This window comes from Dendropsophus ebraccatus, chromosome 7, assembly GCF_027789765.1.
Source record: "Dendropsophus ebraccatus isolate aDenEbr1 chromosome 7, aDenEbr1.pat, whole genome shotgun sequence".
Taxonomy (NCBI): Eukaryota; Metazoa; Chordata; class Amphibia; order Anura; family Hylidae; genus Dendropsophus; species Dendropsophus ebraccatus.
Window position 1 is genome coordinate 131135657 of NC_091460.1, and position 16573 is coordinate 131152229.

The 16573-nt window shown below is 43.4% G+C and overlaps 1 protein-coding gene across 24 annotated transcripts in view; it reads right to left on the reverse strand.

Moving 5' to 3' along the window:
- ANK2 (ankyrin 2) overlaps positions 1-16573 on the reverse strand; it is a 382082-nt gene that overhangs the window by 159154 nt on the left and 206355 nt on the right. For 6 of the 24 annotated variants that reach the window (XM_069978472.1, XM_069978481.1, XM_069978463.1 and 3 more), the window contains exon 1: positions 6214-6976. The exons of 4 other annotated variants lie outside the window; for them this stretch is intronic. In XM_069978472.1, the coding sequence (XP_069834573.1) occupies positions 6214-6354 (141 nt within the window). In that variant the 5' untranslated portion in view covers positions 6355-6976. Of the gene's footprint in view, positions 1-6213; positions 6978-16573 lie in introns of those variants that run through there. 14 more of the 24 variants (XM_069978475.1, XM_069978474.1, XM_069978462.1 and 11 more) reach the window with 5 other exon arrangements.

A 16573-nucleotide genomic window follows, 5' to 3' on the forward strand; every position in this document is an offset into this window, starting at 1 on the left:
ATAGATAGATGAATGATAGATAGATAGATAGATAGATAGATAGATAGATAGATAGATAGATAGATGATAGATAGATAGATAGATAGAGATAGATAGGAGATAGATAGATAGATAGATAGATAGATAGATAGAGATAGATAGATATAGATAGAAGATAGATAGATAGATAGATAGATAGATAGATAGATAGATAGATATAGATAGAAGATAGATAGATAAATGATAGATGATAGATAGATAGATAGATAGATAGATAGATAGAGATAGATAGGAGATAGATAGATAGATAGGAGATAGATAGATAGAAGATAGATAGATGAATGATAGATAGAAGATAGATGAATGATAGATAGATAGATAGATGAATGATAGATAGATTTATATTTACAATAAAAAGATACAATGTTAGAGCGTCACATAAAGTGATATAGATACTTTGAAACTTTCTATTCCTTGTTAGCTGTAGATTATAACATGTTGCAGACAAGTCTCTGTCTCCTTAAAGCATTTGGTTATCCTTAGATCTGTGTAACTTATAGTATGTTATTTCTGTGTCTGTATGTATTCCCTGTGAGTGCATTATCTGCTGTGGCTTGTTGGGTCATGTACACTCCTGTTATTTTATATGCTGGTAATATTGATACAACTAAAGGCAAAATACAACAACAATCCCCACCACCTAATAATCAATCGTATCTTCCGAGGATGTAGATATTACAAACCTCACATATTACATCTATGGATTTAATAAGCTTAAACCTAAAGCAGGACAAAAGAAAAAGCGGAGGAGTGTTGCATTAATCAGAGCCCCCCCTCCGTGTCTCCTGTAACCAGGCCACATGATGACAGGCAGCGCAGAATTACCCCTGGGAGAGCCTGTGTGCCCAAACCGTAATTACAGGAACATGAAAATTTCATTTAGAAAGACTGGAGACAAAGCCTATTCCCCCGCACCAATACCACCTGCATATAATGGCTCTTCCTATTTGCAGACATAGATTGGGGGTCATGGATCAATCTGCAGACCACTTCATTTCCTGTGGCAATATTAGTCTATGCTACATTGTGAAGACATAAATGCAATAATATTGCCACTGCCTAGCCCCACCCTATGTACCATACATATATATAGTAGACTAGTAGTAGTGCTGTTGTGTACATGGCAGTGATAGTCACTCTCAGATTCCTGTCTTCATTCAGTCACTAGTGGTTTGCTGGCTCATGACATTCATAAGCAAAGATAATCTTAGTAAATCAGCTATGACATCACAGCCAGGTGTAATTCTTACCGGTGACATTAGCCGGGATGTGACCCGGAAAGCCGTCTATCACGCATGACAGCAATCCTGGAGATTATTATGAGAGGAAAGATGTCAGGATTAGGAGCTGTATTTGATCGAGCTGAAAATTTCTGGTAATGTATTAATAGCAAATCACCATAAAGGCGCAAAATCAACGTGCAAAAGTTCGACATAACACAATATATATGACAAATGTAACAATGTGCACCCAGTTTAATAGGTTACACCGCTCACTAAAGGGCTTTACAAGAGCTAAACCTGCCAGCTCTGCTATAGACTGGTGACCAGCTGCCCCTGACGGAGCCAGATCTGGGTCATAGGCCTATGATGGCCGGCATCACGTGACTCTCACGGCCAAATGATATTGAGAACATTCCAGTGATACTGTGCGTGGCTGGCCAAGGGGGGGGACTATTACACATATGGACTGGAAAATGAGTAAAATAAGTATATGGCTGTCCGTGGAAGGTTACGACCATCTATATAAACATAACTGCACAAACACTACAGTAAGTCCACCTCCATGGAGTATCCTCTGACCTCTGGTCAGACAGTCCGCCACCCAGAACATGTTAAAACTTGGTATTATTGTTTTTTCTCCAGGTTCTATTTAGTAGTTGACAATGGAGAGGGCTGATTTTGATGATCCTGTACTGAAATGTAATTCCATCTGATATTTCCATGGCAATGCACTCATCGGCAGGATCTCATATACATGCTTACACAGCGCCATTACATACATGGCAGTCAAAATGTCAGATATTCTCAAAATAACAAAACTAAAGTTAAATATTTGCGATAAATGATGATAAACAAAGGTTCACCTGTCGGCTGATCACATCTTTTAAGCAGGTTTTGAAACCATTGCTCATTGGCTAAACATGAAAGCCCCTATTACATGGAATGATTATCACTTAAAAATTGGTTAAAACAAACCTGAACAATAATTTTGGAATGGTAATGTTCCAAGAAAACTGTTGTGTTTGACGTCAGCCTAAAGCTGGCCATACACATTAGATAAAAGAAGGCTGGTAATTTAATAAACAATCATCTGATATTTTCATAGATACAGCCATACAAATTTTAGTCCACATTAAAGGGGTACTCCAGCGGGGGGGGCACTTTTTCGCTGGGACCGGGGAGGAGGTGGGATCTGAGCGGACTTGAAACGGATCCCGCCTCCTTCACTGACTGGCTGAGCGGACCTGAGACATCACGTCTCGGGCTCACGTCAGACACCCGGAAGTGTCCAGGAACCGGGCACCAGAGCGCCGCGATGCAGGGAATCGGGGAGGTGAGTGAACTTCTTTTCCCTCAGCCACCTCGTCCCCGGTCCCAGCGAAAAAGTGCCCCCCCCCCCCCCCCCCCCGCTGGAGTACCAATGACATTGGGCGAAGGACAAATGATCTTTCTGAGAATATTCTTTTCCAAAAGATTGTTTGTGAACAAACGATCTTTGTCCAACTATCGTACAAAAATTTCCAACATAGCTGACTTCCAAGAATCAGTATAGGCCCTAGTTGAAAGACCCACTGGTGTTATCTTCTTCAGTTACCTTCTGCAGCCAGTGACTAAAGGACGAATTACATGGCCAGAACCCAGTGTAAGCGATTTGCTAAATTTGCGGTCTCTTAAGCCCCTATTACACGGGGCGACAAAGAGGAGCAAATGAGCGCTGTCAGCGCTCGCTTGCTCCTCGTTCCCCGCTCACTGCCACTAAGCAGGTTAGTACAGGTGGGGCCACGGGGAGCTATGGAGGGGCTGCCCGGGTGATTGCTAGATGGTCCAGGCCCATAGGAAATAGCAGTGGTTTGCTGCCACTGTTCCACAGACCGACGCCAGCAGATCGCTGCTATATTAGTCGTTTGTCTTTCAACATATTGAAAGATAAACAACAGCAACGATCAGCCGACATTGTTCATGTTGGCTGAACGTTACCTTCTATTACACTAGCCGATAATACGGCTGATAATCGTATCGTGTAATAGGGCCTTTACCGAGCCTACACACGGCTCGATTATCGTACAGCAAGTTCATCCAAAAGTTCTGATTAACTAGCCTTGGCTTTCTACTACAATCAGGACTCTGACAGGACTGAGGTCACATTTCCTCTGGTGAGGCTCCGCTGATTAAAAACAACAAAGTGATAGCTGTAAAAAAACAAAACAAACAACAGACAATGATCAGACAAACAAGTGCTCCCATAAAGTCTCACTGCCTATCATTGCCCATAGTAAGGTCTGTGTTACAAGGCCCAACCCCGCAGTGTAAGCAAATGAAGATCTGCTAGATCAGCGGTTGCTTACAGAGCCTACACACATCTCGCTTATCGTGCCGCAAGGGCTGTATATATATCTATAGTGATGTCTGTCTTTGTACATGAAAAATAGTATCGTTTACACTTACCTTATCTGCTGTCCTGCTACCTTTCGCCCGTGTTCCCTGCTCACCACTGATGTTTCTGTCCAGGTCTCTTCAGTGACAGATAGGATAGCTCAGCCAATCACTGGCCAAGACGGGACAGAGCCAGTGCCAGTGATTGGCTCAGCAGCCTGTCACTGAAGAGACCGGACCCATCAATGGTGAGCAAGGAACACAAGGAAGACTGCAAAATGACTGTGGAGAATAGGTAAGTACAGCACACCACATCACCACAGAGCGATAATCTGCCAAATTAGCATCCCAGTAACATATGAATTTTTTTAAATCCCAGAATACTCCATTAAGCCACACCTATCTGATCCGCTAACCCTTCTCTCATTTACCTCAGAAGGATTCTATTTATAAAGAGGTTATCTCCATGCGCCAATCCCTTTAAAGGGGTGCTCCAGCGTGGGGGCACTTTTTTGGGGGATCGGGGAGGAGGTGGCTGAAATAAAAGACGTCCACTTACCTCCCCAGTTCCAGCGGCGGGTTCCGCATCACAGCGCTCTGGTGCCCGGTTCCTGGCCGCTTCCGGGTGTCTGACGTGGCCCAAGACGCTACGTCTCAGGGCCGCTCAGCCACTCATTGAAGAAGGCGGGATCCGAGCGGACTTCAAACGGATCCCGCCTCCCTCACTGAGTGGCTGAGCGGCTCTGAGACGTAGCGTCTCGGGCGGCGTCAGGCACCCGGAAGCGGCCGGGAACCGGGCACCGAAGCGCCGTGATGCGGGACCCGCCGCTGGAACCGGGGAGGTAAATTGACGTCTTTTATTTCAGCCACCTCCTCCCCGATCCCCCAAAAAAGTGCCCCCACGCTGGATAACCCCTTTAAGGATAAGTATGTCTCTTTTTCCTGCTTCTGGAGAAGGATATGCCAGCCGAACTAATGATTGGAAGCAGAGGTGTCCCGTCTCGGCCACTGTTTGGCTAAGTGGGTAGGTTCTGCTCCTGACACTCATCTTGGAAGCAGGAAGAAAAGAGATGACCAGGAAATTAGATAGAACTGCACGAGAACTGCTAAGGAATATGGGGGACCAGGGCTGGGTAAGTATGTTTTTTTTTCTTTATTGTGACTTAATGTTTAAAGTCAGAATACCTTTTCAAAAGGCAATTCCACATACATTTGTCAGTAGGGCATTATGATCTTGGGACGTTTACCAACTCACTAACCACCTGGACAGAGATTTATAAATTGGCACGGAAATGTATACAACTGGAAAGAATGACATAACACTTACATCAGGGGTAGGGAACCTTGGCTCTCCAGCTGTTGCAAAACTACAACTTCCATCATGCCTGGACAGCCAAAGCTTTGGCTGTCCAGGCACGATGGGAGTTGTAGTTTTGCAACAGCTGGAGAGCCAAGGTTCCCCACCTCTGACATACAGTGGCAATAGGGTGTCACTGAAATCTAGGGATGGAAATTTCTAAGCAATCTTACAATTTTTGAAAGACTTAACCTTGGCCTCTCCCTTTTGATACTGACTGAATGCTGAACTCAAGGAACGTCCATTTATATGTTACATGTAATGAAGCCTTTATAGTTATACATATGAAATCAAACTATTTTATTTTGATATGTTGATTATAGTAAAGTAAAATATATAAAAAAAAAACACAACACATAAATAATATGCTACATCTGTAAGATGCTGCAATCCTGCAATACGCCAGGCTGATCCCAAATACTAGGAGTGTGTGTGACTGTATTGCAAAAGATGTACCATTTTTCCTACTGATATTAAATCCCAGCCGAGACTGCAATAATCCCAGTAATAGTAAAGTTCTGTACTGCAGGGAAGGGAACATCAATAATTGACTGCTGGTGCACCATCCGTCTCGCAGCTGATCATTATGCACAGCTGGATGACCCCAAAACCACAGCTCAACCATTGTACACCTCCCAAGCCACAAATACCTTCCCTACCAGACACCTCTAGGAATCCCATCGTGTTACAGGTTGCTGATATTTGCTTTCACCGGACCCTCCCTGCAATAGACGAAGCAGAACCTCCCCTGCATGATACGCTATAATAACCTACATAAATCTTCTTGCAAACCCAAAGCCACACCTGTATCTGCATTCCATGGTGTCTCCCTACAGATGGTCTGCACTAGCATGGTGCCCGGCTGATGTGATCAAACATGAGGAAGGTGGGGTCTGCACCGAGGATTCACCGATGCAGGGAAACTCTGCATCTCTATAAGGGAGGTGCACTGGATAAATCCACGTTCAGCAACAGATTGGCATAACCCATGAATATTCATGTATTTACGACCCTTGGAATCAAACAGACTGGGCAGCTTAATAGATGAAGAGTGACGAGTCTCAATTACGTGACTGCAGATAGGAGAGCCAGCCTTTACTATGGCAGCAGACAGACATAGCAGGGAGGATGAGGATGGCACAGGCACTATGGGGTTATTATGAGCACATCTGTCATCGTGAGCTACGCTGGGACTGAATAGAGGAAGTACGGTCTTCATACCTTGCGTTTTCGATCTAAGCGATCCCTAGGGATCTTACGCCTTCTCCTCTCCTTTTCCCTCTCTCTCTCTTTCTCTTTCTCGTCAATGGACGGCACCTCCAGCTCCCGGACTTTTTTAATAGAAGCAGCGGCATGAGCCATTTTGAGGAGGCAAGAACCAGCTTCAAGGACTCAGCTCCTACCACAGGAATAAAAAATCCAGGGTTTGTTTTTTCTCTCTCTCTCCCACTAATTCTGTGGCCGTCAGCCAGAACTTTCCACTGTAATCCTCCAATCCACAGATAAATTACAGCTTGTGTCCATATGCTGCAGGACCCATCAGACCAGAGAGCGTTTCAAAGCCCGCCGTGCATAGAAACAGTGACACCTAGCACGGAGCAGGTGTCAATGACAAGATTGGGGATAGAAAAAAATTTAAAATTAGAGATGGTTCACATTGGCAAGGTCCCAGATGTTCATTGACTGTATATAAATGCGAGCTTCAGACCAGCTGACAGTCCATCCTTTAACTCCTCACCAAACCAGAGAGGTCTTCTGGGACCTTTCAATCCAGCCTGCGTCCTCTGACTACAGCCAGGAAGAGGCCACCTTGGAGACGTCAGCAGGGGAGGAAAATCTCCTTTAAATTCCACCAGCACCTCATAGCAGAGTACGAATAAAAATGGTGCAGTCTGACTTAATGACTTGCTGCTGGTGCTGCTGCCGCTGCTAGGACTGCCTCGCATTGAACACATGACATGTTTCCTTCCCTCTCTTCTTATGCTTCTGGTTTCTGTTTAATTACATTATTGCAGCTTGAAGCCGAAGCCGCACTGGCCGCGTCCGGTCCACCTGCTTCTGACCTCGCTCTATTCAAATGCAAGGGTGAACAAGCAATAACAGCTCCGTGAATAATTACACGGCTGCGATTGTAGCAAGTGGCTGACAACAAACGTGACGGTGCATACAGCAAGAAGAGAGAGAGCACAGACTGGAAATTCCTGCTGGAAATATACATTCTACATTCCGGAACCCACCAGATGATCACCTGTTTTAATCCCTCCCCCCCCCCCCCTTTAACAAGCCGATACACGATGCAATACTTGAATACATTAAGGCTCAAGGTGTCACTAGCACAGACCGATCTAGAGAAGGGAATCAATAAAAAAAATCTTACAGTATATGGTAATAGATTTAGAGGGTACAATACATACTCCCCCACCCTCAGAAGTATCAGGACAGAGCCTTGGATTATGTTGATGCTTTCATCTACCACAGTAAAGGATTTTCCGTACGGTCACGGAAACTATTTGATAACTGAGTATAATGTGTAGAGAATACATTTTGTGTTTTTTTTTTTATTGTTGAAGAGATATAGATATATATATATATATATATATATATATATATATATATAATTTTTTTTAATTACCATAAGTACATTTTGGTTTTTTTTGTATTGTTATATATATATATATATATATATAGTGCAACAGAGTGTGTGTTTTATGGGAGTCAATGGGAGACCAGGAAACAACAGGGAAGATGCTTCTTGTCTGTGTATAGCAGGGATGGGGGAACCTTCGGCCCTCCAGCTGTCGCACAACTACAATTCCCATCATGCTTGGACAGCCAAAGCGAAGCTTTGATATTCATCTGTAAAGATTACATAATAATAGGGTACTCAAAAGAGAAAAAAATAAACATTGCCTTTATAATAAAACTTCTTTAAAATAAATGTATAATTTTTTTTTTATTTCTATGTGAGTAAATGGCAGCAGTAAGGGGTATCACAGGCTCCTCTGTTGCCACCCAAGTTTGTGCCATAAACTGAAGCCCCGGTCCCCATTTAAAATACAATTTAAGACTCATAGTAGAACTGGTCATCAATTTATTGAGAAAGAGTATCAAATATCACACGTGTGAGGGGTAAGAATCTGGTATGACCCGCACACTTTTTGGCTAGCGTTTTTCTGGACCCTCTCCCCTAAAAAGGATGCCAGAAAAAATGCCAATGCGTTTTTTTTTTTTCCATGCATTTGCATTTTTTTCTGCAATTTTTTCTAGCGGTTTTGATTTTATGTGTAAATGATCTTTAATGCGGTTTAGGCGCTTTTGTGTGCTGAACTTCTTTTTTCCTCTGCCATCACATGACCTAGCTGGTGGACCATAAAAGGTGACAAAAACACCAGAAAAAAGCCATACGCACACCAATAGCGTTTTTGAGACAACCAGAACAATCCCATTGAAATCTATGGAGAAAAAAACAGCATAGTTTGCCGAAAGAAAACACCACACCCACAGCATTCTGCATCTTGGAAGAACTGCCACAGAGCCTTAAAAACGTCAGGGAGGAGAGAAGAATGCCACCCAAACAAACACCAATATGTAAGGCAGATCATAAACTATTTAGTCTTTTAGTACTTATCAGCTGCTGTGTGTCCTGCAAGAAAAGGTGTTTTCTTTTCAGTCACACACAGTGCTCTCTGCTGCCACCCCTGTCCCAGATAGGAACTGTCCAGAGCAGGAGAGGTTTTCTATGGGCATTTGCTATTGCTCTGGACAGTTCCTGTCTCTGACAGAGGTGGCAGCAGAGAGCACTGTGTCAAACTGGAAAGAAAACACCACTTCCTGCAGGACATACAGCAGCTGATAAGTATGGGAAGGCTTGAGATTTTTAATTAGAAGTAAATTACAAATCTACATAACTAGATTGATTTGAAAGCAAAAGATTTTGACCGGAGTACCCCTTTAATGCAGAATTATTAGAAAATGAACAATAAACATTAGAAAAACTAGAAATGTTTGGAAGTATAGATGTGCTGGAATTATTACACTGAAGCTACTGTAGTCCTTCTCCATCTTGGCATTGATCCAAACATAATGTCTATGCATGTTCACAAAAGTTAAGTGAGTACACACCCACAAACCTCATTGTGGAATAAATGAGTCTATAAAGTAGACTATTATTCTATAATTATCCACAGTTAGGCACAAACGCTTTCTGTATAGAGAACTACTCTTGACCACTTCATAAATAACTTTTCACAAGGTAAGAGCTGAGTCTTAAAAACTGAAGCCGGCTATACTTATGATACAGCTATACCCCCATAAGTATTACGTCTGGATAGGCTGTACTTTTATTTCATTACAGAGATGTCAGGGCACACTTGGCTGTTCCCACACACAACAGATCATGGATCATATTTGTAAAGGGAATCTGTCACTCGGTTTGTGATGCCTTAAATTAGGGCAGCATAAACTTGTGACAGAAATGCTGAACTTATCGGTGTATTACTTACATCATTCTGTTCAGCTGTTCTCCTAATATGCAGGAGAATAGGATTCTTGCCACACCCCTACCCCCGCCCTCCAGCTGCTGATTGACAACTGACTGACTATACACGGCATGGATAGATAAATGACAATCAGCAGATGGTGGGCAGAGTTTTCTGCTTCTCATGAATATCCAGGACTACTGGTCTCATGCACATAATGGAGAGGAAACAGGAATACTCTGACTTAGGCCACGTTCACACATAGCAAAAGTGGCAGAATTCCGCAGCCGAATTCTCTGCCGCGGAATTATGACAGGGAGGCTGGCGGCATTCCGAGACGGAGAATTCCGCCACTTTTGCTACGTGTGAACGTAGCCTTATTGCTGGGAAGTTTCTTATTTTGTAAGAGGATACCTATGTTTTGTATAGCAACATAATTACTGCTTACATATAGTAGGTGCATGAATATGTAAACTCAATGCACATTGATAAGTATATAAAGGTGTTTTTTAAAATGTTTATATAATTAATAGAATAAAATGATAAAAAATGTCTTCCTGAAGCCTGGTTACACTTATTTCATACTTAGCGCGGTGTGATTTGGCTGCATATGAACGGAGTTGGCCAGCTGGCAGAACCTTACAGGAGGGCACCTCTATGTCAGCAGGCCACGTCTACGGAGAGAGAGGAGTAATAGTGCTGCCCCCAGCAGGTTATTGCCTGCGAGGAAAGAGTACCAGCAGAGGACATGAATGAAAAATTAGAACATTAAACTAATATATACATATATATATATATATATATATATATATATATATATATATATACACACACACACACACACACACACACACACACACAGGGTTGTCCAAAAGTAGGTGGACAGTATGTGTAATAGGGTTATGAGATTCATAACTCTATTACATATACTGTCCACCTACTTTAGACCATTAACCTGGTATCGGATCCAATAATCCAAAAGTTCTGATTAACTAGCCTTGGCTTTCTACTACAATCAGGACTCTCACAGGACTGAGATGATATATCCTCTTGTGAGGCTCCTTTGATTAAAAACAATAAAGTGATAGCTGTAAAAAGAGAATCAGGCAACGATCAGACAAACAAGTGTTCCCAAAGACACTCATTGCTATCAATGGCCACAGTATTACATAGCCCGACCCCGCAGTGTAAAGGACCTATTACACCAAGCGCTTATCAGCCGTATTTGGCCGATTATCGGCTGTTGTAGCCGATAATTGCTTGGTGTAATAGCAGCTGTTAAAAGGCAACGATCGTCTGATCCTTGTCTTTCAACATGTTGAAAAAATTGTGAATGATAAAGATAGTCTGGCCATCGCTCCATGTAATAGGAGAGGTGGCAGCAGACCATCGCTATCTCCTATGGGCTCCCTGGACGATCTAAAGATCAAATGGAGAGCCCTTCCCGCAGCTCCTCGTGGCCCACCTGCTCTTACCCTCTGTTGGTGCATGTAATAGGAGCGGCCTCCCACCTCAGTCACTGACTAGCTGAGAAGCCAGTCCATCATCCGGGTCGTGACGTGTTAGCACCAGAGATCCAAGCGCCCGGAGGGGGTCACGAGGCTGGTCCTGCCACTCACTGCAGGCACAGGGAGAAGTAAGTTCGCACTCCTGATCAAATTCCCCTCTGCCCTTGCCGGCTGCTGCATTTAAAAGTGGCCAGACTTCTCCTTTAAAGTGACTCTGTACCCACAATCTGCCCCCCCCCCCCCAAACCACTTGTACCTTCGGATAGCCGCTTTTAATCCAAGATCTGTCCTGGGGTCCTTTCGGCAGCTGATGCAGTTATTGTCCTAAAAAACAACTTTTAAACTGGCAGACCCGTGCCCAACGGCCGGGGCTTAGATTTTGTATGCATTAGGCTGGCACAACCTCTCTGTCCCTCCTCCCCATCCTCCTCATCAATAGGAATGCTCCAGGCTGATTGCTCCCTATTCCCCACCTGTGTCAGCCCGGCACATGGGCTGGATCGTTAATACACCAGTGCGAAGCTCAAACAGCAGTAAATGTTGAGGAGGGTGGAAAGAAAGGGCAGAGAGGTGGTGCCAGCCTAATGCGTATACAAATGTAAGCCCCGGCCGTTAGACACAGCGCTGCTGGATTAAAAGTTATTTTTAGGACAATAACTGCATCCCCTGCCGAACGGACCCCAGGACAGATCTTGGATTAAAAGCAGCTATCTGAAGGTACAAGTGGTTTGGGGGGGGGGGGGCAGATTGTGGGTACAGAGTCGCTTTAAATGAACTGGTGACAGAAAGTGTGAGAGATTTGTATTTTACTTGTATTATAAAATTTCAAGCATTCCAGTACTTATCAGGAAGTGGTGTATTCTTTCCAATCTGACACAGTGCTCTCTGCTGCCACCTCTGTCCATGTCAGGAACTGTGCCAGACTGGAAAGAATACACCACTTCCTGCAGGACATACAGCAGCTGATAAGCACTGGAAGAATGGAGATTTTTAAATAGAAATAAATTACAAAGAGTAGTAATTTACCAGTGTACCCGTTTAATGGACATGATCCTTCTTAGCATATGTCTGAGTAATGGATGAAATAGGACAAGGAGGGTTGGCCCTAAAGAAGGAGTTCTGCCTTGGCTGCCAGGAAAGCTTATTTTTCAGGGACATGTACCAATCTGATATTTGACAAATCATTCCTTTTAATGCAGAACAAGCACTTTGTGTAACAGAGACTCAGTGGTCTGTGGGCGAAGTGTAGAGAATGTGGGAAGATAACGTGGATGAAGCAATCTGGATAGAACTGTATTAACATATTGGCAATTTCTGCAACAAAGCTAAATATAAAAAACCTGTTGACAAAGGTGGAAGAAGCAAAAAACACAAAACAGTCCAGCTCTAGAAATTTCTGTACGGTAAAACATATACCGTTCTATTGAAATCTGCAGTGACCAAGATGTGCAGATAGATGTTAAATAATAAATAATATACCCTATACAATGAATACATTAAAGTGTCACTGTTGTTTCTTCTTCTTTTTTCTTTTTTTTTGCAGAAATTAATAGTACAGACGATTTTAAGAAACTTTGTTATTGGGTTTATTAGGCAAATATGCCATTATCTGCATTCACAAAGACTTTCCCCAGGTCCCCTCCCCCCCACCTCCCTCCTCTCCCTCCTTCACTGCTCTTTATCAGGAAATCTCGACTAGCTTACATCAGTCAGCCCTGTCTGTTCTATGGAGAGGGGAGGGGGGAGGAGGAAGGAGGGAGATTAGTCACCAGCAGAGAGCAGAGAACAAAGGATTACACAGCGGGACCTGTGTGAAAGCCGGTATTCAGAGGTCAGAGAGGTCAGTGCTGACTTAAGAGGAGATAGCCCTGTGATGTAGCTGTAAATTAACTCTTTGTTGTCCCGCGTTGGTGCCTCATTTCTCTCCACCCCTCCCCTTGCCATAGAAAACCATGAAGACAGGGGGAAGGGCTGTGTTGTACATGAATAGAACAGGAGGAAAACCCCACCCCTCCATGATGCGACTCCATTGATTCTAATCGTAGAGGGGCGGGGTTTTCCTCCCACAGGCCTTCAGTGTTTCAGTCCTGGACGGAGCTCGGGAGTAGACCGGTGCTGTGCATGGGAACCAGGCCATGGTTCAAAAAAAGGTCTGCGGCACCGACTTCCCTGCGCCATTCTATTCATGGGCACCACTTAAAGCGAATGTACCTTATGGAACATTCGCTTTAAGCCATATAGTTATCACAGAAGGGAGGTCGTCTGTTTTTGACTATATTTCACTACAACAGACTGCAAACAACAGGAAAGGCTTTCCCTTCCCCTACTTATGCTAAAAGGGTACTGGCACATATATGGTCAATATACTGTATATAGGGAACCCGCAGTCTCAACTGCATTGAAAAACACGTGTCAGTGGTAAAAGACGTGATCTGTTGGTAACATAAAAGGGCAAGAAACTATATTCATAAGCACACTTCTCTATTTAAAAAAAAAAAAAGGCTCAGTAGGGCACCACTGTTCCATTATAACTCCATATACCCATTGAAACAATATGAACCATAAAATAACTACAAAATATATATATGCATTGCTAAATACAAGTGAGCTGAACACACACTGATCAGGTAACAAGGACACCTTGTAATGGTGCGTTCACACCTACAGCATCTGCAGCTGATTTTCTGCAGCAGATTTCATTTAAATAACTGAACACAGCATCAAATCTGCTGCGGATCTGCTGCAGATCCTGTAGGTGTGAACGCACCCTAAAAGAGATTATGGTTAATGCACTAAAAGCAGGGAAAAAAGGACAAGAAAGAATCTGCACAACTTTGACAAGGGCCACATTGTGATAGCTGTGATCAGCGCCAGATGACTGGGTTAGATCATCACCAACGTGGAAGGTCTTGTAGGTGTTTTTAGTATGCAGCTGTTAAAGGGGTTATCCAGCGCTACAAAAACATGGCCACTTTTTCCCCCCTCTTGTCTCCAGATTGGGTGGGGTTTGGGACTCAGTTCTATTGAAGTAAATGGAGCTTAATTGCAAACCACACCTGAACTGGAGACAAGAGAGGGGAAAAGTGGCCATGTTTTTGTAGCGCTGGATAACCCCTTTAAGGCCCTATTAGGCCAAAGAAGCAAGCAAGTGCTGATCTGTCAGGTCAGCTCTCGCTTGCTCTTCGTTCCCTTGCCAACAGCAAGCGGGTAAGAGTGGGGAGCTGTGGGGAGGCTGCCCGGGCGATCGTTAGATCATCCGGGCAGCCCATAGAAGATAATGGAGGTCTGCTGCAGCCGCTCTTATTATCCAGAGTGATACCAGATCATTGCTATCTGCATCATTGCTCTTTCAACATGTTGAAAGACAACTATCAGCCGACATCGTGCATGCCAGCTGATTATTCCCTTTTATTACAAGAAGCGATTATCAGCCATATTGGCCGATAATCGGCCAAATACAGCCGATAATCGCTTCGTGTAATAGGGCCTTTATTGTTTCAAGGAAGGACCATGGGTGCCCAATGCTCATTGATGGTAAAGAGGAGTAAATACTGACGACGCGGACTTCTTCTTTCTTAGCGTATAATCATGTATTTTACGCTGATTTAATTCTCTATGGTGGAATCTTCCTCATCCAGCAGTGGGATCCTGGTTCCCTTTCCTAAACCTGTTACCTGCCTCCCCCAATAACTGCAGTTTGTGTCTGATATGGTATCTGCAATGTATTACATGAGTTGTGTAAGTCATTTATGTTTATCCTTAGTGTTTTATTCTCGTCATGTACACTGTCATACTGCATTACCACTTAATGTACTTATAGCTATTTTGGCCATCTGTTAAATGCTTGGAACTAGACGAGCAAATGTAACACAAAGTGCTGATGAAGATAATGCAGTTTATGTTAAAAAAAAAAAAAGCTTCAAAACACACAGGGTGTTGCAGCTTAATGCATATGGGGCTGTGGAGGTGCAGACTGATAATAGGGCCAATGCTGATCTGTGCCCACTACTACCGTGAACATCAGAATTGGACTGTGGACCAATGGAAAAAGGTGGCCTAATATGATGAATCGTGTTTTCTTTTCCATTATGGCCGACTGTGTAACGTATCTTAGGAGGAGATGCACCAGGATATACAGTACTATATGAAAAAGGTGATAACTTGGCCTTGTGATTAACCATCTCCCGTTCCGTGTAGAAAGTAGAGACAGCCCAAGTCCCGACTGGAAAACAGGGATACAGCCTATGACCTAGGCTGTATTCCTGCTTTCCAGGAGGGACTTGGGCTATCTCCACCTTCCCCACGGAACAACAGCAGGATTCAAATGCTGATGGTTCAGGTTCATATGAACTCGAACTTCGGCCCAGCTCACTCATCTCTACCAGCTATCAATCCAATCATATGTTCTAGAAAATCATGTCTGATCTATGGAAGCCCCACTTTACAACTTATAGCACTTAAAGTGTCACTGTTGTTTAAATGTTTTTTTTGCAGACATCAATAGTACAGGCGATTTTATGAAACTTTGTAATTTTTATCATGAAAAAGCAGTTTGTCTATGGAGAGGGGAGGGGTGGAGGCAGTTGAGGCACCAAAACAGGACAACAAAGAGTTAATTTACAGCTACATCACTGGCTATCTCCTCTGACAGCACTGACCTCTCTGACCTCTGAATTCTGGTTTTCACACAGCTCCCACTGTGTAATCCTTTGTTCTCTGTTCTCTTCTGCCGACTAATCTCTCTCCTCCCCTCTCCCCTCTCCATAGAACAGACAGGGCCCGACTGATGTAAAAGAGTCGCGATTTCCTGATAATGAGCAGTGGATGAGAGAGAAGAGGAGGGGGACCAGGGGAAAGTCTTTTTCAATGCAGATAATATCATATTTGCCTAAAATCACCTGGACTATTGTTTCTGCCAAAAAAAATAAAACGACAGTGACACTTTAAAGTGGTTTTTCAATATTGATGGCTGATCAATTTCTATAGTTTGTATATAGGATATAGCACAGGGCAACTTCAGAGAAGTCATTGTCTTAATGGATCAAACCCGCTTTGGCAGAGTGAGGGTTACCTGCAAGATGTTAGGTTCTAATGGTATAGCTGATTAGTGTATAATTGAAGGGCAATGATGAACGACTTTTTGTTCGTTGTTTGATTGCTAGGTGTTATTACACAGGCAGATAATTGCTCATATTCAGTTGGCATAGCAAATTTTTACCCAATAATCGCTACGTATAATAGGACCTTAAAGGGGTATTCCACTCAAACATAACTTTCCATATGATGCTGCTGCCCATGGTGAGACTAACAATTCATTCCATACTTATTATCTAGTCACTATCTATCTCCCAGTTCTGAGCTGCTGCTTTCTGCTGAAGACACAAAAATCTGTGTGTGAGCTTTTCCCTCCATCTCCCCCTCCTCCCCCTCCCTTCCGGGACAGCTGATCTGCAACTTTGTAAGTTCTTTGTAATGCCGAGAAGGTTAATCTGAGGTCAAGTTGCTGATTAATCCTCCCAGCATTACAAAGAAGCTACAAAAGTACAGATAGAGACTTGATTACATCAGCCTTATCAGAAGGGAGGGGGAGACGGA